Source organism: Prinia subflava, chromosome Z (assembly GCF_021018805.1).
Source record: "Prinia subflava isolate CZ2003 ecotype Zambia chromosome Z, Cam_Psub_1.2, whole genome shotgun sequence".
In the NCBI taxonomy this organism is placed as follows: domain Eukaryota; kingdom Metazoa; phylum Chordata; class Aves; order Passeriformes; family Cisticolidae; genus Prinia; species Prinia subflava.
In genome coordinates, this window is record NC_086283.1 from 12,443,748 (window position 1) to 12,471,310 (window position 27,563).

Below are 27,563 nucleotides of genomic sequence, written 5' to 3' on the forward strand. Positions count from 1 at the left end.
GCCTGCCCAACTTGCTGTGTCTACTGTAACAGCTTCATTCTAGTGACAGAGGGCTGATCATCTGGCCACCAGGCTCCCTTGGAAAATTCTGCCAGGATACAGCAGGAACTGTCAGACATCCTGGAGTAAAATTTTGTTTGAAAATTAATCTATTTGCAGCAGTCTGTCAGACGCACCACGTCACTACATGCTCCCCTTTTCTCCCTGGGTCTAATTTATATACAACAGTAGTTAGAGGCACTAGGAAGATGAAAAATAATTTGTGACAATAGCACTCCTAAGGGCACACCAAGAAGGGCATCCAGATACAACATACCTTCAGGCAAGCAGGAGTTGTAACTATAAAGGTCAGCTTTAACTTTGTCTTAACCCTCAGGTACTGAACACACTCCTTTTATAATGTTCACCATTTCCACTAAGCTGTGACTAGACAGTGCAGGATTCAGCCTCCGAATAATCTAGACAGAACTGTGCTCTGCTGCTACTTTAAAAAGCTGCTGTGTCTTTTAAAGGTGCAAAAGTTTTCCATCAACCAAACTCTATTCTTCCTGAAAAAAAAATTCATCAGGTTTGCAGAGAAGAAAGCAGAGAAAAAAAAATTTATGGGAGAAGCAATAGCAAGTCAACCCCAAAATCTAATGGACTTTCTAAAAGGCTATTTTAAACAGAAATTCAAGCCTCTATCAAAAAGCAGAGCAGTACAATGACAAAAAATTCTAACTTACTTTTTCTATTCAGAAATTTTTAGATAAACCCCAAACATTTAAATGCATTCTAAAAGTATAAAAAAGGTCTAATAACTACATTCCAGTAGAATAGTATCTAATATGATAATAAAAAGTCTAAACTCTTTTCAGCTGAGCTGAGATTCCAATTTTCTGCATCACTAGCAATGATAATGTTACACAAACAGTGTTCAATCATTAAATTAATTCCCATTAAATCAATGTCCTTAAAGGACAAACAGTCCTTTAATAATTACCTGATTAAAGTGATGTTAGCATAACATATTAGTTATAATATATTTATAATTCTCTTCACAACAATAAATCGTTTCTTTCCACTCATCTTCCTGAAGTGGTGGCAACGATGCAGGAGTTGGGAAGGGAAATGTGTTGTATCATCACCTAGCAAATGGCTGTGGCCTAGCTTCTCCTGGTGTCTGTGATGCTTTAATTATGTACATTAATCAGATTTTCATTCCTATTATGTAGCACTTACAGGATGAATCTTCAAGACCTATAGAAATCAATTCCTGGCTTTTAGGCCTAGACCCACAAGCTTACTGACTTATTTCAGATAGTAACAATTTTGCACTGGTCACATTCTGTCTTTCTGTGGAATTAGCAAAACAGATTTTCAACTGAAAATCGAAGTTCACAAGAGATAAAAGAAAATATTACAAATATATAGTGCCAATACATCATAGTGACTTGTGCATAATCAGAGAGAGAGGGGATGAGTAGCCTTTACAGTGCTTCTAAAAGTTCTGGAAAATGTATCACAAAGTATATTTTGTTTTTCTCTTCTGCTGCCATTACAAAAGAGGAGCAATGACTGCAGCTAAACTGAAAATTGAGGCATCTACTAGTATTTGCTGAAGTTACTGGGAGCCCTTAGATGAATAATTACTAGTCTTATACTACACACCTTGATATTTGAAAATGCATCTTTTGATATCTGCAACTGTGACCACATTGGAATTGAGGCTTGCTGTCCACCTCTCGTGAATCCATTGGCTAAAATATACTGTGGTAATGCTGCTGAAATGCATTGGTTTGTTAGAAGACTTTGCATGGTTTCAAATTTAATTTGGGGATTACCCAATATAGGACCATTCCATTACATAATGATAAATAACTGCAATAAGCCTAGCAATTTTACCAAAAGCTCTTTGCAAACAAACAAACAAACAAACAAACAAACACAAACAAAACACCCCCAAACCTCAAACCCTCTGATCATGTAATTCTTTGCTGCCACTTTCAAAACATAGGACAACAATTTTATAGACTATAATTATTAATATCCACACACAGAACAAAACACAGATTAGAGCTCAGTGTGCATTTTCAACAAGCACAGGGAGCCTCTGGGGATGCTCTTCAGGAGCACTCTGATGTGATGTGTGTTTTTAAGATGGCACTTGATTGCATGCCCATGTAAAGGAGCTACCTGCAGCCACTGGGAATGCATCAAAGTGATATATGCTTGCTATTATTTTAGAGAATATTGCCACTGGATCTTAACAAATAACCTTGCACACTGGCAATGTTTAGATCAGGTTTCAAGAGATGCTGAGACCAAATCTCCCAATTACTGATGGCTGGATTCAAAGGCTGTGAAGCCTCAAGCAATCAGCCACAATTATCATCCCTGGTACATATTCATACGTGGCTAAGGAGATAATGTGTGTGCTACTGTCACATACAGTTTGTTTAGCGTGGGCTTTCCGTGTGCTGCTGACGGGGTTGTACGTAGCACCTTCAGGGACAGCAGAAAGAAGTGTGCACAGTGGACTGAAAACAGACCATCTGTACGTAAAATTAACATTAAGCTAAACAATGTCATTAATGAGGTATTAAAGTGTGGCTTTAGCTAAGAGTCTGTCAGAGAGGACATTATGAATATGAGGGAGAGAGTCCCCTTTGGCTGAAACTGAGCAACTGTGAACCCAGCAAACTACAAAACAATGCAGTGTGACCATAAGGACAAACACTTATTCCAGTAAAGCCCCCACATCTTTTGACAAGTAGTTTTTCCCATTATCTTTTTACCTCTACATAATTCTGTGACTCAAGATTTTAGGGGATGAAGGGAATTTAAAAAAGGATGGTTTTGCTTGAATTTTAAAAGATTTATGAACAGTTTTATAAATCTGTTCTTCTGAGTTTTCCAAGCATCCACCAGTACAGAGTGACCCCTGACTACTTCAGAAGCAAGTGAATCATAGGCATCTCAGATACCTTAGTTCTGTTTTCATGTCACTAATTCTAGTTATCCTTTAATTTTCAGAATGCTTCTCTGCAATGAACTCCTAACCCTATAGAATTCAATCATCACCAGTGCAGGAGCTCTAATTATGTTCCTAAATAACACGTTTTAAAATTTAGACTAAAATTCCACTTCGGGTACGTCCTGCAATGTTGTTATCAAAGTGATCTCTAAAACTCAGATGACCTAATGTAGTGTTATAGCAGTGAACAGAGGACAGAATGAAATCCTCATCCTTTTAAGTTTACGAGAAAAACGCTATAATGTCATTTATTGATGAAAATCACTAATATGAATGCTTATGTTTGAAAGTCGAATAACCTGGTTTTCACTGCAAATCAGCTATCACCCTGCTTAAGATCACAACTTGGGTTTTTCAGAAGTGAAAAGTGACTTCAAAGCTGACTTTACAGGATAGTGAGGATTTTCCCCTTTGGGGATATAGAAATAAAAGAAGCCATTGTAAGAATGAGGTATTAGCAAGTAGCAATAGCAATACTTGCTATTAGCAAGTATATCTGGGCACGAACAACGAATGCCCCACTCAACAGATTTATTATCACTGCTCCTTAACAGCCTGTTTGCAGATGACTTTTTTCCCTCTTCATCCCTACCTTTACTCTGTTCTAGTGTGGGGGAAGACAAGGCTTCAGTCAAAACCACCCGTGTTCCTTAGCCTCCCTTTTGCCTGGTAGGTGAGGTATTGCATGTTTTTAACCCAGCACCATCTCACTAACTTCAAAAATGCTGAAAAGGTGAAGTCCCACTTAAGGATATCTCCCCCCACTACTGACAGTGGAAGGATAAAAATTAGGCAGCAGGAGATTCCTACAACAGGATGCTGTTATAATGATGGTAATCCCCTTAATTTGCATGCTGGGAAGATGACCAGATTAAAAAAATACAAACAAACCTCCACAACAGCCCCCATTTTACCATATATGCTGAGACTGGTCCTTCATCTCAACAATCCGGGAAAGGAACAGGTTAGTTAAAAAATCATTTGGTAACATTTTTTGTTTCCTTTCTATATTAATTTTGGTCTACTCCTTTTATAAATACTTTAATATTACAAGAGGTCTGAGGAAAAACCCTCAGCTGTTGAAGAAGGGAGACTTTCCTGCCAGCAGCTTGAAAACCTCTGCTACTCCTGTCTTTACAGCTTTCAGGCAATTTTCCTGGCACCTACCCACCAGTTGATATTGTGAAATGGATCTGCCTGGGTGGATGCAGCAATGGCACAGCTGTTGCAGAGGAGGGACTCCTCACAGGGCAGAAAAGCAACAGGAAACTACCACGGTTTCCCTCTAAAACCCATGTTTATCTGGTGCCTTGGATGTCCTCAGCTGAAAAAGGCTGATCAGTTTGCAGATGAAACTGCTGTCATTCCAAGAAGAGGGGGAGTATTTTTAATAGAGCTAAAACTTATTTCTCACTTCCTTCCTACCTTAAACAGCTGAAGTTGTCAATTTAAGTGTAAATTCCCATGCAGCAATATCAAATAGCAGGACAAGTAAGACTTGCCTCTTCAGCTTCTAAACATCTTTGAAGATAAAAATGGGGCTTATGTTGTTTGTCCATGAAGGAAACACTCAGTTCCTGACTAAATGGTTCTTCCTTGTTTCTTCAATAAAATGTACATTATACCCAGGTGAACCCTGAAAAGTCAAAATTGATTACCTAATCTACATTTAATTTACCTATTCTTTACCCAATTACATCATACAGTCATATTAGAAATTATAACAATTAAAGAAACTGTTCTGAACAAAATATTCACCTTAGGATGTTTTTGAAAGAACACAGAATGATGGACAGATGCCATGAGATCCAATTCTACTTTCCTTTTACCTCACTTGGTCTTGATCGGGGTTTACACTATAGCCAGACAGACATTGCCTTCTCACAGTCAATCGGAGCTAGTCCTAGGTAATTAAGGTAGTTTTTGGGTTTTCACACTGCCATTCATTCTACACCTCCTCACAGATGGTGTATCAGACACAAAATCTCTAAATATACTGCCTCATTTACCCAGTGCTATTACTCAAGCAAGAACGTGCAGAGAAGATGTAGAAATGCATAATTTAAGATGTCTCTGAGAACTGCCTGAATCTTAACTTCAAATTAGGGGAAAATCCAAGCATATCCCCTGGTAGTTTCACACTAGTGATATCACACTGCTGCAAACAAATTCTCACACTACTGAACATTTTACTTGGAGCATGGTTATTCCATGGAGTTACAGTTTCAAAAAGAGACAATCAAATAAACCTCTGAAAGGATATAAAGTTACATCCAAAGCTTACAAAAGTGTACTGCATACAGTACAGTATGCAGTAATAACAGTAACAACTCTCAGTACACGCTGTCAGTTCCAGTGATCATTTGTGGTTTCCAAATACATTTGAGACACAGGATGCAATTGCCAGTATGTACTCATTTTTGGATGATGTCAAGAGGGCTGGCCAAACCACTGAGACATGCAAAAGGAGTTTGGGTACCACAGGGCTGCAGCCCCCATTTCAGAGAGATGACTTTATGAAGGTAAATACACTTACTGATACACTAGTCTAGATTTAATCAAAATAACATCAGAATCTGGTGGATCATAATTTAAGGTGGAGCTATCATGCCACACATAAATCTGCTGGTGTGTGTAGTTTGTTTCCTAACATGTTTGGTATCTGACTTTTCCTTTTCCCAGCTCAGTGATGTGCATTTTAGGCTCCGCAAGTCTGTTCCCCTTGCTACATGAATATGTCAAGACTGGCATTACTTTGAAGAGCAATTAAAATTGTTAATTAATGAGACTGGCATTTAAGTTTTGCCTTCTATCAGAAGATATAAAACATGTTTTTATGAAGGAAGATGGGTAATATCTCAATTTTAAAACTAAGGGCTGATACCTAAGATATTAAATAATGTTTCTGTGGTCAGCCAGCAGATCAGGTGCAGAAACCAAATTAGGAACTAGGTTCCAGTCCTAAAGTCTTTATACTGGATCTTTTTTTCTAAACATAATCTCCCCTAAAAATAAATCAGGTTTCACCATTAAATATCATATGTGAAGATATAATTAATTTCTAGAATTTTTCCAGAATGATTTTAGAGTCCTCTTCTGAATATTAAATATTTGATTGTTGTACAGTTAATTAAGAGGAAAATGTCACTAAGAAAGGATGTTGCAACAGCATAATGGTTTCCTACTGATAGGGATATGCCAAGAGTGAGATAAGCAAGATGGAGTAATTTATTAAGCAACAGCAGACTCCAGGCAGTGCATTTCAGGAGGATTATATTACACCTTGGGTGGTAATACAAGGAAGAAGATTGAGAATTCTGAGCAGCTTTAACCATCTGAGAAGTATTATAATGACTTTGAAGTGCTGAATCTTGGAGGCTGTTTTATTGCTCCTATGAAATGTAATTTACACAAGACAAACAGTAAGACTTGCTCATTTACCAGGTATTATCAGCGTAATTGGCCATTACTGACACCACTGATGACCAATCAAAACCTCCAGTTGTGACCAGCATTTTAAACAAATATGAGGGGATTAAAAAATGGCCCACCAGTGGTGTTTTAATATCATCCATTTCACAACTTTCCCAGGTTAAGCATGTGTATTAAGATCTCTGAAGGAAATTATATTTTTGCAGCTAATACTTCAAGTGCTCATTATCCTATGGTCAAATTCTTTTTATAAAACTATAATGAATGTTTGTTTTGTTGCAATCACTAAGAAGTGATTAAATCTTGAATAATTCAGCCATTTAAAAGATATTTTCTATTATGGCAAAAAAAACCTCCAAACCCAAACAAAACAGAGCCTTGCATTTTTACCTGCATAATCTAAAATCCTGCCAGGCCAATTCAGAAATACCTTTTCTTACAGAATAATTCAAAGCAAAATAAGCAGAGTGTGATAAGATAGAGACAAAGTATTTTATGGTGTCTTTCACATCAAATACAAAACATTGCAGTTTTCTCTAACTTCATTATTTTGTCAACATTCAGTTGAAATCTATTATACTAAGTTAGCTCATCACTGAATTCTGAAGCAAAATTTGAGAGTCTGCCTTCAAAACAAAATTCCCAAAAACATTCTTCTGCAAGTCCTTGGTAAAAAATCCCACAACATTTGACCTGTCTCAAAAACTGATCTATTATACAAAAAGAGTTGGCAGTAACTCTAATCCTGAACTTCTGTTTCTTAAATCATTGATTTTCTCCAGTACTGGTGAGAGCAGAGTGCTCCCTAGAGTGTTTTGTAACAAGAGCCCCTAATAAGAAGCTAATAGAAAACCTTCAGGAGATTAAACGAGGTTCTCAGCAAGTACAAAAGCCATCAGACTGTTGCAGCAACCTGATTTGGTTGATCTAGATGAAGATTTTAGCAAAGTTTTTAGAACCCCCGAGTTTCTTCTCTGAGAGTTCACATGGCAGGTTCCCTATACTGGCAAAATCTAATAAGGGCAAAATTTGAGGGAGTGGCAACAAAACCATGGCTCAAGAGAAGGAAAACTGTGGTTGTACAGGGTAGCACAAAAGCTGAGCAAAGACTACATAATATATCATTATTCATGTATCCCTCAGACTCTCTGAATAGAAAGGGACCTTGTCCAAACACACTGTGCCCAGGCAGGGCTGCCTAGAGCCAGATTTCTGTCCAATTGTCAAAGTTTATATTCAAAAGAAGCAAAATGCAGAGCTTTAGCCGCTTAGTTTTCTAGGATGAGAAAAAGGAAAAGATCAAATTCAGAAGCCGTGGCACTAATTTTCAATACAATTGCAATCCTCCACAGTCTGAACTGATGAAATTGCTTCATCTTTAGGTGAATAGACAACTCAAAGACAACAGATATTATCTTAACTACTCATGCCTGAATTTTGACTTCAGAGTCAGAAGAATTTGTTTTTAATATAATCCACAGCAGCATGGCTAAGAGCACCTAAAAGTCTCTGCCATCCTAGTGGTCACAGTATATTGCAGATTCAGTGGGTATATTGGGTAGGAAGCCAAAGCATTTCAGTGGACTGCCTGCCCATTTTCTTTTTTTTTTTTTTTTTATTTTTATAATGAAGGGCTTGAGTACAGAATAAAAAAATCCACTTTGCATTTTATACACTTTTATATTGATTGAGTTATATTGCAGCTTTATCTTCATGTACCTTAAAAAAAAAGTAAATTATTTTGACTGATCTCAATAATGAATGAACCTCATATAAAAATGGAAACTTAAAACACATTTCCATATTACCAGTCTCAAAATGGTGCCTAGAGTAGTCACTGAAATATGGAGGTAATAAATTGAAAGTCAAGTTCAAGACCTGTTTGTGATACAAGTAGCAGTCACATTAATTTTCAGTCTACCTTTAAGGAAGCAAATAAAAATACTTAAATTTTGTAATTGAGTATGACAGTAATTATAGACCTGCCTTAAAAACCATTGAATTGATCTGTGTTGACTTTTGTCTATAGACAACGACACTGTATTTTTCTTTGGTGTTTCAAAAATTGAAAAATGGTAAAACAATAGCCTTTGAACAAGACATCAGAGTCATGGCTGAAGAAAAATAAAAAGGGACACAGTGAACTAAAGCTACTTTCTGAATTCTGCCAAGTTTTTAACCGTTTCAGAAGAAATGAGCTCTTTGTTTCAATCATAATAGGTTATGAGTTTCCTTAAAGAATGACTTGTATTTTAGCAGCAGAGGGCTCTTTTGTCTTCTGAGCCATGGCAGGTCTGAAGCTAGTCTGCATGCTTGCAAATTTTTCCTCTGTCTAGAGTAGAGGAAGAGAAGATGATGCCACAAATCACTTGCTAGCCCCAAACAAAGAATCCAGGACTATCAAAGCACAAGCAATCCTCGGTTCATGCTGCTTTGTTTCTGTCAGCACAGGGCATAAAAGCATCTTTGGCTCTATGTTTTGATAACAGGAATGAGTACCTTGTCATGCTTTAAATCGCTGCTGAAAGATTTCTTAAGTGAACGTGACAGTATTTGAAATGCCCCATGCTGCTACACTTAAGATTTGCCAATCAGAATTGATAGCAACAGATTTACTATTCCAAAACAAATAAAAGCTGCAGTTCTTTGGCTGAATGAAGAGCTGATGAATGAAAACAGAGGCTAAATAACTACAATAGCCAGTTACCCTGTCAACGGAAATTATTTTCATTTGTCTGTACTCACAAGGATTAGTAAACAATAATGCTTTGGTTAATACGAATTCAATAGAGTTGTGTTGAAAAACCACGTGGTAGAGTGGTAAGGCGTCTCCCTCTCTGTAAATAATTCCTACCACCTTCCCAGTTCTGTGAATTTCTTTTTCTGAAGTTGCACAACACTTTTGGTGCCCCCAGATGCTTTACACCACCAGCAGGTTTTACTGAGTTGTCCATCATGTGTGACACCTCTTACCACTGGGAGTGAATGCAGATCTGCGCAAATAAATTCCTTTTTTTAAAATAAATTCCTTTTTTTTTTTTTCCCCCCTATTGAAGTCTGCTTTTTTGCCACCTGGTGCCTCCTCTTTACGTCTAATTTCTTCCTCAATTTCATGTTGAATTCAAGGTTTCTCTCTAAGTCCTCCTTAAGTAAGCACTCATTTTCATTGATTGGTCAAAAGATCCTTCTCTTTTTAAGCTAACTAAGCATCTATCCAAGGGCTCCCTTGTGGGCAACTACTCAGGACCTATGACTTAGGAAATTTCAGGAAACAAGCAACACAGGCTTCCTTGGATAACATGAGGCAAACAATTCAGGTAACAATCGTTCAGACTGAGGTGTGTTAACCCAGTTGTGCCTCCTCCGAACCTCAGCTGAGCAGTCTCCTAGAAAGCTTTAGGGACTCCTGTTGGGAATACAGCAGGGATGCTCAGGCCAATAAACCTGTGTGAAGTGACTCACATTCAAGCAGGAAAGAAACTAACTCACAAGTTCTACTCTAACAGGAGGGCAGATACAATGAACCTTGTTCTGTAACAGACCAACTGCTCTATCACAGCTGGATTCGCCAAACACACTGGGGATATTTTGGGCAGAAAGAGAGCTTTATAAACCCACCCACATTCAAAAAACTTCCATAGGTCTCAGCTACTCTGAAGTCTTTGGTTTTATTTACAAAAAGAAATCACAAAACCCCTGAAACTATCTCTTCAGCTCTCCTCAGCTGACCATTGCTGCTCAATGCAAATTATAATTTTAAAAGTAATGACTCCTATGCTTATGTAATGAAAACCACTCCTCTTGTGGAAAGTCTCAGCTTAAGCTTTTCTTCTTCTTTTGGACAGTGACATAATTTTAGCTTTTTTTTCTACTCTAGGAGTTTCATACTTGATTTTCATGGATACCTTTAGCTTTTATGTAATGCCAGATCACAGGTTGCCAGTATTATATAAATGTGACACCTTTACCTACAGTGTTCCATTCAAATTCAGGTTAAAATACAAAGAACTGTCAGCGAGTGTGGGGCTGCAGTGGCCATGGCTCTTTGTAGAGCAGATGCTCTGTGAAATTAAAACAGGTGTACCTGCAGTGCCAGCAGCGACTGAGAAACAATTACACGGATAAGCAAGAAGGTGTGCATTCTGTTCTGTAATTGAGTGTTATTATCTAACCCCTCTTTGCTCTTATATTAAACTGTGTTTTCTTATTCCCCTTTGCATTACAACTTGTAGACCCAAATTCTAAGCCGTATATACCCAGTCAAGACCTGCAGGCCTTGATGTCTTTAGGATGCATGGTTAAAACCCTGCCAGAAGAGTTAGATTGTGAAGGACTTGGGAATATAAGCAGAACTGGAGTCCAGCCTGGGCTATACCAGGTGCTAGATGGGATTGAGAAAGGAATCAGGAAGGACACAGAAGCTTGAATCTAAACATTATATCGGGAATTTGAAAAAAATCAGAAGAGGGAGGAAAGAATATCGGACACAGTAAGATCATTTAGCATTGCTGACTAGTCTAAACTTAGTTTAAAATCCAAATTCCAGCATTCTCTGTCTGACCAGATAAGAACATAGCACTTGATAATATTGAAAAATTCTCTAGCAACTCATGAGCAATACTTTTTTTTCCTCAGAGGAAAATCACCTTTCTATAATAACAAAACAAATCAAAAGCTAGCACCCAGTGCTCTGAACTTCTCAGGGTCCCATAAAGGGTAGCCAAATATCTAGGAAATCTTTTAGCAGAAAGCTTTCCAGTGCTCCCAGTTCCTTGTGGGCTGTGGGAGGGAGGCAGTGGAGACGAAATTCTCTACAGCAATGGGAAGGACATACAGGTTTTCTCTCGGAGGCAGAGTCTCCCTCTGTCTCTTACCTTGCTGCACAAAGGATCCGTAGACAAACCACATGGAGTTGTAGAGAGTTGTAGATGTCATGGATCCCATCTGAAGGCGTGGGGGGTTGAGCCAGTTCAAGAGGTAGACCAGGAGCCCTACCAAGAGCACTGTGCCAGCAATGCAGGCCCACAGGGAGAGGTCAAACGGGGCCAGGCAGGCGAACATGTCCACTGTCTTCTCTGCCTTGCGCAGCAGCACGCCCACTGAGTAGTCCATGTAGCGTGTTGTGAAGTCCACCACGTTCTCCCTGTCGGGGGTGATGGTCAGGGCAGAGATCCCAATGTCAGCTCTCTGCAGAGAGGAAGAAAAAACCAACATGCCTAAGTAGGAGCTACGAAAAAGATCTTTGTTCCCTGTGATTTATAGCAGCTGAGTAGAGGGAGAATCAGGTACCAAGACTGAAGTCTTCAGCATGTGAGGACAGAAAGGTCATTAAGGCTTGAGCAGGGTATATCAACCATGTGCCTTAGTTTCTGCAAGCAAACCTCACTTGGTAGACTTTGGCACATCAGCTCTCTTTGTTGTTATTTTCCAAGAAATCAAAAGACTACAAAGCCAGATAATACCTGGAGGAAATCTACTTTTGGTCATTTTTGTCACCCTAGCTTACTAAAGCCATCCCTGCATTGTGGCACAAGTAAGATTTTGTGCATAGCAGATCACAATCATAGGAAACTAGTTGTTTGATAAAGCCAAATCTATAAAATATTTTTATGATTTGATGATCATGACAAAGGGCTACTACCCTAGGAGCGCCTGAAATTCCACTATAAATCAATTTTATCTGCAAAGTCTAAAGTGCAGAAGGGCAGATTCTGCATGCAGTTCCTTTACGATTAATTCCTCTGTATGCCCCTGATAAGCAATTCCTCCAGCAATGCCACCTGTCCTGCAGCTAGCCTGGACTTGCTTTGTGCCATTTCCATTTTTTGTTGTAATTTAAAGAACACATTTTGCATGAAAAGAGGATGAGTAACATTTCTTGATCTAATCATTGTATTTCACAGTATGTATTATGTCTCCAGGACAACAGCCACAAGTACAGCAGGTGCTACTTTCCTTTTTACAGGTGCAATTAGAGCTTCACTGAAAACAAGAAAGGTTACTTAAATCAGACATATGAATACCTTTTTAAAAAGCCCAAATACTGAGCAGTAAGACAGTGAAATCTTGATGTTTTAATATGACAAAAGAGTACTTAAAATATTTAAACTTCTACTACCTTGATTTAATCCATTTTTGTTCTGCCTAAAGCAGTGTTTGATCCTTTGGAAGGGGGTGAGGAGAGCACAAAAATTTGAAAGTACTGAGTCAAATTCTATTAACTCTCTTGAATTTCTTTCTTCTTGCCCAAAAAAGGCAGAGATTCCTAGTTCCTCAGATATGTGATTTGAACTATTGAGTGGGAAGGTACGGCAGCTGAAACTGACCAGAAAATTTTGTAAATCAACCAGACTCCTTTAATATGATGTGCAAAGCAGTCTGAAACCCATGGCACAAATATACTCCTAATCACAGTGCTCTTAAGACTTCAGTTTAAATGATGTCACTTTATACTGATAGTTCACTGGCAGGAGAAAATGGCAGAGCTTAGCTGGAAGCCTGATAATTTGGACAAAAGAGGGTTTGAAAATATTGATTTTTTTTTTATAAGCTATGAATTAGAGCTTCAGCTTTAATTTGTGTATTAAATTCTTTGGTGTCCTAAGTGAAGTTGTGTTGATGAGCACAGCTGAAAGCACAGCTTCATGAATTCACTTCAGGTCCCTTTCTACCAAATTTTTGTGAGTGATGATTCAGCTGCCCTTTGCCCATGGGCAGAAGCAAACTCAGTCAGTAATTAGAATTATCCATGGAAACATTCAGGTTATCTGAGTCTCCCCATCCTCTCACTACAAACCTTCTGCTCAACGAGTGACTGAAGTGATTCACAGCACCTGCTGACAGCCAAGTCCTAGCTGCCATGAGCAAGATGCAAAACAGCCAGCATTTGAACTGTCTTCCACAATTGTGAACATAAATATGTTTTAAAACAATCTACTAATATAGAAGTCCAATAGTTGCCAAGCAGGAAATCATGACTGCATTTAATGAACAGCATAGATTTGGGGCTTTTTCCCTGAATGTATATCAAAAACCAGAATAGGAATTTAGGGGTAAAGGAGGACATGTGGGGAAAAAAAAAAGAGACTAGACTCAGCCTCTGCTTGTTAAGTTAGCTGGGTTATTAATGATCAGCATATTACTAAAATACTTTGCTACCATACTAGATCATAGAGTTTCTCATTCAAATTGCATTGTTGCAAGATGCTTAAAATTTTTCTACTAAAAAGCAATATACATCAGTAACAATACTTTTACCAAATAATAGTTAACTTTATGACTAACAGAATTTTCTTCTGCTTTCCCCTTCCTTTTTACAGGAGAACACTTTTTTTCCATTAAATACATTTAAGAGAATTAAAGAAAAAATCAGACACCATGGTATCTATGGAAATACTACTTCTGATTTGCATCTCTGGGAAGCAGTCTTTCCACATTCCCCAGAATTATGGTTCCACTCCAGTTATCAACCAACGATGACAGTGGAACAAGACTGTGCTAATGGAAAGGTTGCGTTTCCTTTCTTGTACTGCAGCAACAATTGTGATGTAATTGTGTCCTGCTATTTTATATGCTTCATATATAATTAAGGCTTTGAAGTGACCTAATTGTAGCCTTCCAGTACCTGAAGGGAGCCTACAAGAAAGGTAGAGAGAGACTTTTTTCAATGGTCTGGAGTCACAGGATGGAGGGAAGCGTCTTCAAATTGAAAGGGAGTAGGTTTAGTCAGGTATTAGAAAGAAATTCTTTACTGTGAAGGTGGTGAGACACTGGAACAGGTTGGCCAGAGTAGCAGGGGATGCCCCATCCCTGGAAGTGGTCAAGGAAGGGCTCTGAGCAACCTGATCTAGTGAAGGAGGGGGGCTGGAACTAGATGATCTTTAAGCCATTCTGTGATTCTATGTCTTTATTTCTTGAGAGGTAGTAAAGTGAAAAACAGAAGGGAGAGAGGTAAGTCCTGACTTCTTTAGCACTCTGGTTTTTAGCTGTTTTTAAAAAAATTGAAACAAAACCAAAACAAAACAGCAACAACAAAAAAACCCACAAAACAACAACAAAAATGCCTCACCCCCCACCCCCCAACAAAAAAAGGCTACAAGGAAATACGGTAACTCATATTCTTAACTTACTAAATTGGATAAATTGGATCATAAACACTGATTTCCCAGAAAACTACACTTTTAGCACAAAAGCAAGGTTAAGCTTCACTTGATACTTGATTTACTGATGGTAAGCATCCTTGATTACATATAGATTCTGTCATCTTGTTTCAAAATTGGAAGATGAAAAAAATCAAATGCTTGTCATTAACATGTCGGATTGGATCAGAGAAGACATCAGTTTGAAGCAGTAAAAGTTCACTTAGTGCTTTTGAGATAGAAAGGCAAATGCATGCAATTATGTCAATATTTAGATATATAGCTGCCAATTTGAATTATAAACATGTATAGCGCTCCACTAAGTTTTTGCAGTGCCAAAATCAAACAACCATCATATGTCTTACATATTTCTCATGAATGAAACTGTGACTTCTGAAACAGACTGCAAAAAAACAGCAGAGGGCATTATTTTGCTCTGTGTGACCTGTATAGGATTTTGTATTTATCTTCCTTAGCAGCAGTTCCCCTGAGGCCATTGTGGAGCAATGAGAAATTGCAAAACTGAAAACAACCAGAATGAGAAAATCCAAAAGAAATGACCAAATGGGTCTGATAGCGTTGCTACTGGTGTCACAGAACCAGCTTATCAGTGAAACCTAGAAATCCCTGAAATGTCCCTAAGCTACTGCTGTAGCAAGCACATCTCATCCACATGGAAAGCAATCTTCTGACAATTTCTGTGGTTCATGAGTAAGGATAGGGAAAATAAATGCATCTGTTCTGAACTGGTCCTGTGAAGGCCTTCATTTCATCCATTTTCAATGTCAAATCAAGTTTCAACAAATGCTAGAAGCAATAAAACGCAGCCCCTCATTATGCAGTTATTAACATGGACAGGCAAAAACCAATCAAAGAGACATTTTGATTCAAGTTAACACACATAGATCCAAATAACTCTCCTTTCACTCGGCTATTATTTTCTCTTCCCACTTTGTCCTTCCTGTATGGTTTCTCCCTTCTTATACTAACCTCCTTAAGAAGGTGCAATAGAAAAAGAGCCTCATAAGAGGCTTCTAGTTGATTTGCAGTTCTCTTAGAAATGATTAAGCATGTATTTTTCCTTTTCTGATGGAAATGATTAAGAATGTATTTAGAAATAATTAAGCATGTATTTTTCGTTTTCTGATTGACCTAAGTGGAATCAGGCTGTCTTCCCTATGCTATTTGCTTCCTCACAGATTCTCACAGGAAAAAAAAATTGTAATGATCAAGGTAGCATGGTGAGATATGAAAAGCAGTGGTTGATGGATGTGAATATCACCAGGAGGCCCAGAGCCATGCTGGAAAGCCTAGTGAGCTCTCCCAGAAGCGGCATTAGCCACTTCTCTTGCCTGACACACAGGCTTATCCCTCAGGCAATCTGGATAGAGAGCAACTAAAGGAATCACTGTGAGAAGACACAGATAATTAACAGTAAGAGCAAGATTTGTGATGAAGCACTGCTCCCTTGAGATGGTTTTAGCCTCTCCACAGAGGATGCTGCTCTCTGAACTAATCCTGTTTGTGAGATGAAGCTCTACAAGATGCAATGAGGGCCCTGGTCATTTGAAAGGAGAGGACAAGAGCCAGGAGTGCTCCTCTCAAAAAGCATTTATTCTCTGAAGACCAGGCTGTTCAGCTGTTTAGCAAACAGAAACCTTAGTATAGCAGGGTTACATTCAGGTTATTTTGACTAGAAAAGGTGCATGGACCAAGTGTGTACCTAATATAAGTCCTGACAATCAAAGGAGGGGAGTTTGAATCAGTTTCCAAATTCAAATTAAAGACCACTTGCTCTGTTCTGCTGATTCCAGCTCCTATTTTAGCAGCCAACAGAAACCTTGTCTTCAAATCTGGAACAGAGTGAACTTGGCACAATGTCATGTCTGTGAAGCCAGCTGTGGGCCCAGGGCATGTACTTGGCACAGCTGGGCTCCTGCCCTGCCATCCCACTGCAGCAGGGCTGCTGCAAACAAGATCAGCCTGGGACTGCTCTCCCTGATACCAGGACCTGCACCAGAGACGGCTGCACGCTGAAGATGGTTAATGCAAGAAGTGAATATTGATCTTGAGCACAGAAGTCATGTGGTTGCTACAGCAACTGCTATTTCATATGGCACGTCTTCTGGAGCGGGCAAAGACACCCTTCTCAGCGAGATGATCTCCACACCTATCTCCAGGCTGTAATAAGGTGGGGATTGATCTCCCCAATAAAAAGAACGACAAGAGGAAACGGCATCAAATTGTGACAGGAGATGTTAGAAAAACTTCATTCACTGAAAAGGTGGCCAAGGATTGGAACAGGCAGCCAGGAGCAGTGGTTGAGTCACCCTCCCTGGAGGTATTGAAAAGACAAGTAGACATGGCACTCCGGGATATGGTTTAGTGATTGACTTGGCAGGGCTGGATGGGAGTTGGAGTTCATGATCCTAAAGGTCTTTCCCAAGCTAAATGGTTGTATGATTCTGTGCACTCAAAAAGATAAGACAGCTATTTTCCATTACCCTTGAGTGAGACTTGTTTCTTGCCGAGCTCATTTCTGGCTGACACACTAACAGGCAAAGAGCACTCCCATTGTTTCTGGAATTCCTCCACTTGTTGGCCAGACTATCATGTAAAACTTGGTTGGGAAAACAAGGAAATGCTGTGTTTCAAACAGGTTAGGCCTTTAATTTAAAACTATTCTGTGCTCCTTTACTTCTCCTTATGAAGTTGCCAAGAGGATGGAAATTTGAGTTCTGGAAGCAGTTCACATTAAGTAAGAAAGCAGTCTTTCAGGAACAGCTTGCACTTGGTGAGGGGTAGATAGACACTGGCTGCTCGCCCAGAGGTTCTTTTGCCTTAAGAGGGACAGAGAATGGGAGAGAAGCACACAGTGAACCTTTACTGCTGATTAATTACATAACTGTAAGGAAGATGAAAAATTATACACTGCCATAGTATAGGGGTTTCAAATTCCAAATGCAGTTCCATTAACCCTTCATACACTAGATGTACAGGAAGATTTCATATCCATGAAGACTCATTTATGGCAAAATCGTAACTGGTTGGTAAATCTGTTGCACTTGAGACATGGACTTACAGACCTGGCTGGTTACCACGTTCAATTAGGTATTTGTTTGAATCCCTGCCTGCCAAGGGATGAGAATGCCGTACATGTCTTTCCTTGGAGCCAGTTGAGTTGTTATGAGTTCTGCCTTACCAATCATCCGTGCAAATAAACAAAAAACATTCCAGGCCCACTTCCATTTCTAGACCATCTAGAATTAAGACACCTCCACTCTGTGTTATGCAGTGGCCTGATGAGTACTGCAGAGAGTAGGGTGTAGCATAACATCAGAGTTAGAGGCAGAAAGTAGGGTTAAAATTAAGCAGTGGACCATTGTGGTGTTACATCTCAAAATTAGATGAGAAATTTTTAGTTGTCAAGGTTTAGAAGGTGATGGAAAATCTACTTTTCTAGCTGTGTCCAGATTACCAATTGTGAGCATCCAATTCCACCTTCCAGTTTCATAAGGGCACAGGGAGATGGCAAAGGCAGTTTATTATTACAGCATAGGTGTATGAAAGGTGATATGGGTACAGAATGAGTAGCTGGGTTTTTCCATTCCAACAGGCTCTCTGCTGCTCAGGAAGGCAGAATAGGTTAAACCTATCAATATTCTTTTACCCACGGAGAATATATTTTTTAAATATTTTCTTTTCCTTTATTGAAAGACTTAGGTCCTGTACCTGACCGTGGTACTCCTTACTGTTATATGTGCTTATAAATTAAATTTCAACTGCATGTTTGGAAAAGCACTTCAATAGCCAAAGGCTAAGTTATTTACATGAATATCTACTGCATGTCTTTAAGGAAGCACAACAAATGTAGAACTGTACAGCTGTAAAAGCTACCCCACATAAGGGGGTAGATTTGCTCTTGCTTAATCAAGAGCAAATAAAATACATATATTCACAGTATATACATATGTTCACAGTACAAATGAGGCACCGGCACAATAGAGTCTGCCTAGTCTTTTCTCTCTCAATGGGAGAAACTCCAAGCAGATAAGATGTAAGGAATGGGCAAAAGGAGAAAAGGGAAACATTGCATATGCATGTGGTTTGATTTATTTATGATATAATATTGAACAATTAATGTCAAATTAAGTAGAGTAAATGTTTTATTAATTACAGAATAGATAATATATTCATATATCTACATAATGTGTTATTTTACATCAATAAAACATTTTCTGTTTATTATATACTTCATGTATTCATCATACCAACATTTTTCTAAGTGCTATACATTATTTATGTAATGTATCACTAATTACTGCAACACAATTTTTCCTCTTTTGAAGCCTCTTCAACTCATTTGTGTCAGGTCTTGCCAAATTAATTAGGGCGCTGTGCATCCCATTATTTGACTATTTAGATTTTATTTTGGTTGAAAAAAAAAAAGAGAAATTGCCCTGCTTCTTAAACAGTTAGTAACAAGTATAATTTCCAGCTTTTTTGGTGCTATCCAGTGCACACTGTTCAAGTGCTGGGAAAGTGCAGTATACAAAGTGTTATCAATTGCCCATAAAAAAGGTTACTGGCTAATGCAAACAAAACATATTTGTTAACTTTATCACATATTTATCACACATTATTACTTAATAAATTACTAATGACCTTACCTTAAACACCAGTTCTCCTATCAGACCGTTCCATGACCCATCATCCTGAGGACTCCCATATTTGTGATCTGGTGCTACATAGATTTCATATTTAAAGCCGAGGTAAGTGGCCAAGGCTTCCAACACGTCTATTGAGAAGCCCTGATACTTCTTTGGTTTTCCCAGAACATTTTCAGACACCATAACAAAAGGCTCTTCCTAAACAAAAAAACAAAGGAGGAATCTGTTAATATTCCAATTATATGCCATGTTTGGGTGCTGGACTTTTTTTACACAGAAGGAGGAACTACTAAAATATTATTTATACAACATTTTCCTAAAATACATTGTTAGCAGTGCCCCTTACATTCTGCAAAATGCTACTTTGTTTTGGATTTCCTTCAACTAAGAAATTTTATTCCCTATTATGTATTTCAGAAGCTGATCATCTGCTGTAACATTTTAACTGAAATACTTTTTAGTATTGCCTGCTGACCACATTTATGGTCAGCAGGACAGACATACACTCAATGTCTGGCCATAAATATGGAGGATTCTACAGCGCTGCCATTTTCCACTAGCTGGGTGAACACTGTACCTAATGCAGCCACTAATTCATGTTTTAAGTAAAGAAAACCATGGCAAAACAAACTTGTATTGCTCCTGTCCTTCTACTGAAACCTGAATATAGACCAGTTAAATTTAAATAGTTCTATCCAAAGGAACTCCATTTGATTAGATTAGGGACAATCGATTATAGGACTTAAGGCTGTCTATAAGAATGATTGGTGAATATTCATCTAAAAGATGACCATCACAAAGGATACAAATAGATACTAAAAGCTCATACTGAAAGGTCAGATTTCCAAACAACATGCTTTTCTTACTTTTGGAAAGACTTGTAATAGTTTTCTCTATTTTGTTATTAAATCACCCCTGCTCTGCTATTCTTGTTGCACAATTAATTTCTAGACATTCCTCTTCACTTTTCTTTTTTTTTAAAAAAGCATACAAAAAACCAGATCATATTTCTAAGGACAAAATATATATATCTGCCTGTCATGGGTTGGTACTGGCTAGATGTTAATGTACTTATGAATATATGTTTTTCTCTAACAACTACTGTGGGATGTGATCAGGAACAGAGCAGAGCAGGCTTAAATCTTGAAAACAAAACAAAAACCACCAAAACTTTATTACATTACATAAGAACAGAGACAGAAAAACTCTTAAACACACACAGAGACAGAAATAAAAACTTCTCAGAACATTTCTTCTCCCAGTTTCTACCTCCCACACATTACTCTTCACAGACCAAACTTTTGGGTTTTAGATCAAACAATCACCACTCAAAAACAAACTAATCTTCAGTTCAGCAAGGGAGAGAGAGGAGTCTCTCTCGCACCACAGACTGTTTCTCAGAACACACAGGTCTACCCCTTATGTGTTTCCATGTCACCCGTGGCACCGCCCGGAGAAGTCTGCCAGGGTGACACTCTCTTTTTCCTATGTCCAGCGCTCTCACCGCTGTCTATAGGCTAAAGCTGCATACAGGACTCTTTTAGTTTAAATCTTCTCTAAATGCTAATGATATCATACAATAGCTAGTATTGCTCACAGGCCTATCCTATTTAATATTCAGAGATAAGAAGAGATTAGCCTAGATAACCACCCTGATACCTACCCCAGAGAATAAAGATACTGCCCTAGAGACTAAAGGTGCTGCCATAGAGCCTGACACTACCCCACAAACTAAAAATGCTGCCCCACCACCTGACCCTGACATAAAGCCCACCTCAAAAATGAACCACCCAGATGTAGTAAAAGTTCTAGTAAAAGAAATAAGCCAGGTGCTGAAGGAGCACCTTTCCCCAGTAGTGGCCTCTTTGGCCTCATTAGCCCCAGCTAGTGGCAAACCCTCCCCCTGCTCTGAAGAAGAGAGAGATGATGAGCTTTGGGAAAGGCAAAAAGATCTGGGGGAGGGGGAGGCACTCTTGCTCTCAGCGCCGAGGAGGACGGTCAGGCTGCCCTCTGCCTCTGCCTCATCCTAAAAAATCTATCATCATCTGCTGTGTACCCGGGAATCCTGAACTCGCTTTCTCCAGCCCTCCCCCCACCGCCGCTGCTTCTTCGGAGCTTTGAGGCTCTCCTGCTGCTCTGTAGCCCTGCACTGCCCAGCCCTGCCGGGACACCCCTGCTGCTCCAGCTGCCAGCGCAGAGCTCCTCATCTCATCCACCAGCCCGGGACTTTCCTCCCTTCCAGTTCGGCCTCTCGGAGTCCCTCAGGGGCAGCGAGATCAAACTGCTCTGGGCTTTTGTAAAAGAAAGCCCTCAAGGTTCTTGGTTCTGTTTATTATTGATGCTGTAGTTGTTGTTTATTTGTCATTTTGTCATATATACTAGTAAAGAACTGTTATTCCTATCCCCATACCTCTGTCTGAAAGCACCTTTAATTTTTTTAATTGGAATAATTTAGAAGGAAGAGATTTAAATTCTCCATCTCTAAGGAAGTCCTGCCCCTTCCTAGCAGATATCTGTCTTTCAAACCAAGACACTGCCATAGATTGATTTCACCTCAGCTTATTCTTTATTTTCTCTGAAAACACCTGTCTGATCTAAGTACAGCAAAATGATAAATTATCTCCAAAAGCATTCAGGTGCTGTAACACAGATAGTTTTTAAAATATGATGCTACATGTCTTTCTTTTAATTCATTACACCGTGCTGCAATTTTGTATAAGGTTAACAGAAACATCTGTTCTGGTGTGCAAAAAAGTTAGTTCTGACTTGTCATGGCTTGGCCAGGACAAACCCATGAAACCGCTCCCTGACCACTTAGTTCTGGTCTGCAAAACTGACAAGCAGATAGAAGAAAACAGAACTGATTTTTTGCAGTGTTTGTGGCCCAAACTTTAATTGTAACTACAGTAGAATCTTTGTTGGTGTTTAAAATATTTCTTTATTATTCTACCACTTGTATTTGTAAGTTACTTTGAAGCCAGAGTATTTTTTACCATTTTTTCACTAATTCTATACCTCACTAATATTTTTAGCTTGCTAGAATGTCCTTTGATATGAACAGGTGTCACTGAATTGCAGGCAGAAGGTTCTTGAAATAAGAAAGCATCATTTGTAAATGATTGAGTAAATACTCTCAAGGACAGCCACATGCTGAGGATGCTACCAAAGAAGAAAGGATGCAACCAAACGGCACTGGCACGATGTTCTTTTCTGACTCTAGGAAATCCAGGAAAAAAATCAACCCCAAACTCGAAACAAGTAGAAAATGAACCAAACAACTCCACCCCTGACTAAAAGGAAACAAAACAAAACAAAGCAACCAAACAAAAACCCCAAACAAACAAAAAAAACACTACCAACAACAAAAAGAAGTTAAAGGTGGACTGTCTCAACTTATTATAGAAATAGGAATAATACTAGTTGTCAGATAGAATTTCTTTTTTCCATATTATCTAAGAATGGTGCAATTGGCTAAAAATGGAGGAAAGAAAGTAAAAGGAATTTTTAAAGCAGTTTTCCAGTGCCCAGGTTCCAAGAACATGGAAGAAATTGAGATTAAGTTGATGAAAGTCTCTCTTAAACAAGTGCACAAAATGAATTCAGCTTTGCTGATCACCTGAATGATAGATTCCATAAATAAAAACTCAAAATTACTGGAAAGAAAAGTTTCTGCAACAAACAACAAAAAAAGGTAGTTTATCAATATAAACACACTATTTTAGAACAAAATTCTAAAGATTGATGTCCACAAAGGACATTTTAGAAGCTGGTAAGTTTCATATTAGAAAGGAATAATTTTTATCATTAAATTATTTAGAAAATAGTTTCTCATAAACTGATTTTCTATCCAGTTGCTCACTGTAGTGATTTAATATGCTATTTAAAATGCAGTTCTTCACAACTAATACCCTTATTAGGACTTAATAGTCCTTTATTAAGCAATGTAATATTGTTTGCTGTTGAAAAAAAACCCCAATGTCCAATGTCCTGTACATAGGACATCGTCCTGTAATGAAATATAGTTGATTAGCTTTACGCAAAACAACTAATATTTTGCAATTTTTGTTGAAGTCTGAAGCAGCAAACAATTTAACCACATTCCAAACAAAAGAAAACCAGTCTACTGCCATGATATTTTTTGTGCAATTGTTTACATTTCTGAGAATGCATTGAAAGAGGACAAAAATATTTGCCTTGATATTTTCCCCTCATAAATGCTGCAGCCTGAAATATGCCAGCTGTCCTTCTTTTTTTTTTTTTTTTTTTTTTTTTTTTTTTTTTTTTTTTACTGAAAGGCTGCTATGGGAGCTATGGAAAGGTGCATACATCTCTACAATATGCTACAATATGGATGTTAAAATGATTGAAATGATTGTCTCCATCCTTAAGAAAGTTGAACTTGCAGAAAGAAAATAAACACAGCAAAACAATGAGGACAGTGATGGGCTTGTAGAAAGTAGGTGTGAAAATCTGATTAACTAATTGATGATTTTGGAGGTAGAAAAATTGACCCGGATGATGAAGGTTCTATTTGACCCCAATAATTTCAGAAAAATCCTGATACACTTTCTCTTCAAAGCGAGTGCTAATTCAGACTATATAAGAAGGCTTTTATCAGAGAACCTATACAATTGTTAGCCTTGGAGATGCTCAAAATTCCCCTGAACACCATTCCAATAACCTGCTCTAATATTTACCCTGCTGTACACAGCTGCCACCCAAGGATCGCTTCAAACCTAAATTGTTCCAGAATACAGTGAAGTGATCCAAGGAAGGCCACTGCTCCTGCTTGTCTTTCTCCTCCTCTTGGAGACACCTCTCTAGGGGGCTTAGGAGCCTCTATGGGGCAAGGGCAGACTTCACATCTTGTAAAGCCAGGGAGGTCTGGAAAAGCCAACAAGTCACAAGATTCATGACTGAGCAGAAAAAAAAAAATGAATAGGTTGCACAGCCTTAACTTCTTGTTTTCGCAAGGTTGATGATTTGCCTCACTGAACCACATACATCCAGTATATTTAGGGGTAATTTTTCATCCAACCTCAATGCAGATCCTTTAAGAGAGGGGCAATTTTCATTCAACTTTACTTTCAACATGCCCCCTTGTCAACTGAATGCAGCACTACTAGGCCTGTGATAAGGGCTTCTTCTCAAAACAGCTCCACAGTTACCACTGCCTGGTTTCTTCTTCACAGAGCTGTGCTACCCTGACCCAAAGGAGGATGGGTTTGAAACTTGGTGGATTTTACACAGGACTGTGGGCTAACCATGGTGGACAGCTAAGCACCACACAGCCAAAACCACCTGCAGCAAAATGAAAGTCAACAGCAAACATAATGGTTATCCTGAGTGAAGCTATGCATATTGCTTTGCATATTGCTTTTTATGGCTGAAGGAAGACAAAGCCCAGCTTCAGAGGTGATTATGTACCCCCCCAAGCAAGAGAAACCACAAATGCTAGACTGGCACAGCTTAGGAAGGATTAAGTTGAACCCAAGATTAAGGCAAAACGACATAAAAAAGAGAAAGTGCCGGGAAGATGACATGATGGTACAAGTACTTTGGGGAAGTAGCTCAAGAAAATGTTTGTCTCCATTCATTTTCCTGTTATCACACATTTCAAAGAAGAAGCCACAAACTAAGACTGACAGAGGTTAACAATAGCCTACATGTTAAGACTGATACAATTAAACATTCCCAGCATCCCTGAAAACTGGTGTGAGATGGCATAGCACAACATGTGGGTCTCAGCCACATCCCCTCCCGGCTACTGCAAAAATTAACCGCGTCCTGGCCAGAACCAGGACAATTTGCTAAACCCTTCAAGAGTCTCAGACTTGAAAGTACAAAATACAGTTCTTATTTACTTTGATGAAATTCTCAGACATGCCAATAATTCAGATAAAATATCTGGTTTGAAGTAATCTTTTTATGTTCTTTACTACACCCTCTAATAAAGTTAAAAATAGGAAAGGAGAGAAAAGCTGTTGGGCACAGATGACCTTCATGCTTGAAAACAGAAGGAGCAATACTCAAGCTAAATAGCAGAAAAGAACAATTAGGTTGAGTTTAACTTGGTTGTGTTAATTAATTAGACAATCAAAGAGAAACATCTGTTTGTAGCTGTGCTACAGATGTGGATGATAAAGTCAAGCAATAAATTCCAGCCTTAGAGGAGGCAGGGAGGGAGAACAAGAGAATGATTGCTTTTCAGAAATTCAGTTCCCTAAACCCAGAGTCTTTGTTTGGGATGATTTTTAGCCAGTAGAATAGTGACTTTTAATTCTAAGCTTTGATACTAGTCTTTTAGTTCCTCAATGAAAATTGATTTTTAAACATCCAGTATTTTTGTACAGACGCTTTCTTTCTGGACAAATTACAGAAAATTTTATTGAAACAACAGAAAAGTTTCATTCTGATCTTAACACGGCACTCTAATTAAAATACATGAGAGGAAGAAAAGAGTTGTGTTCAGTGGGATGTTTACAAGGAAGTGGCTCAGCTGTTCATGATTTTACCTGTGCCCAACACCTCATTAGGAGATCACTGGGCAATAAGATAGATTTTGTATCCAATTTAAAGTGTGGATTCTGTGGCCTTGAGATTTATTTCAGGATAGAAATTATATGAAGCTATAATACCCTACTCTGCTGTACTTATTTGTGAAGGTCTTTTACTTGTTCTAAATACAAAAATTCTAAAAAGCTAGGATGTACTTTACAAATGAAAAAGCAAAAGCAAAACAGAATGCTTTGTATTATTTTCCTGATCAGCTAAATACCCTTTACCCCTTAGCACAGACAGAAACTTCCTGGCCAGGGCACTATACACAAAATATTGGGTAAAAAAATGGCTTTTGAGGTTAGAGAAACTAATCACTACTGGGATTTACAACAAATTGGAACGCCATGGGAGTTTGAGGGGTTTAGCCTGGAGAAAATGAGGCTCAGGGGGACATAATTGCTCTCTATAAGTACGTGAAGGGAGGTTATGGCAAGGTGGTAATTGGCCTCTTCTTCCAAGAAACAAACTACAGGACAAGAGGAAATGGCCTCAAGTTGTGCCAGGGGAAAATTACTTTAGATATTAGGAAAAAATCTCTTCACTGAAAGGGTTGTCAAGCTTTGGTGCAGGCTGCCCAGAGCAGTGCTGAAGTCACCATCCCTGGAGACATTTGCAGATGTTAGAAACAGGTAGATGTGGCACTTTGGGACATGGTTTAGTAGTGGGCTTGGCAGAGCTGGGTCAATGGTTGGACTTGATGACCTTAAAGGTCTTTTCCCAACTAAATGATTTTATGAAGAGAGTTTTGAAATTAGGTAATTATATGGGTGGTTCGAATTCATAAAGCATATGAAAATTACCTCTGTGCTCAGCAAAAATTTCTGAACACACTGGGATAGCGACACTCCATTCAATAGGACTCTACATTCATTAAATTTTCCCTCTTTCTCTACTAAAGGTAGTGAGAGAACAAGAAAGAAAAGAAACAAAGAAAGTGAGAAATGAAGCTCAGTTGTGGGCAAAACTGTCAATCTGTGCTTGACACTGACTCTAGAAACAGTGGACAGGCACAGTAAATGATTCCCATAGCCCAGGCTGAGTCTTGGCTATCTCATGAAGTAAATAGTCACCGTGACACTTTAAAAACTCCCATTCCCTTCAAATGTTAAGAAACTGCTCCCCAAACTGAAATTCAAACTTATTACTAGATTTCTCAACTCCCTTCCAATAGCTGCTGGATGACCGAGCACAACCATTATAACCAACAAGAAACACTAAGTCTGATAAAATACAACCAAAGTATTTTCAAGCACAAGATGTTATTATCTTGTTGCTAGGCAAAATCACTTTTTCCTTGACTCAAAAAAAAAAAAAAGGGGAAAAAAAAGGAAAAAAAAAAAAAAGAAAAAAAAAATTATTGGCCCCCTTTTGTATGTTAGCAATTTTGCATTTCCTTCCCCAAAAGATATTGGTGAAATATGCAGCCCAAACACTTAATTTCCTCAAGTGCTTCACTGACTGCTGTTTTGGGGATTTTATTTGGCTAGGAACAGCATAGCAGCTTGTTATTTTTAATTGAACGACAATATACATTAATTCATGTTAGAATCAATGACCAAAATTTAATTGAAACATTCCACTCTTTCATTACAGAAATTCTCCCACTATCAACAGTTACAAAATTACTGCAAAACACAACAGACTCCCCACCCCTTAATAAAACTGAAACATAGATGAAGGATTCAAATCTACAAGATCTTGGATAACTAAATATTGTGCCAATGGGCTGTGTAACCATACTGGCAC

General features: G+C 38.5%; 1 protein-coding gene across 2 annotated transcripts in view; it reads right to left on the reverse strand.

Moving 5' to 3' along the window:
- GRID2 (glutamate ionotropic receptor delta type subunit 2) overlaps window positions 1-27,563 on the reverse strand; it is a 682,022-nt gene that overhangs the window by 109,698 nt on the left and 544,761 nt on the right. For both annotated transcript variants that reach the window (XM_063423230.1, XM_063423229.1), the window contains 2 exons: window positions 19,257-19,454; window positions 11,323-11,635 (listed from right to left, as the gene is read on the reverse strand). In XM_063423230.1, the coding sequence (XP_063279300.1) occupies window positions 11,323-11,635; window positions 19,257-19,454 (511 nt within the window). The remainder of the gene's footprint in view (window positions 1-11,322; window positions 11,636-19,256; window positions 19,455-27,563) is intronic.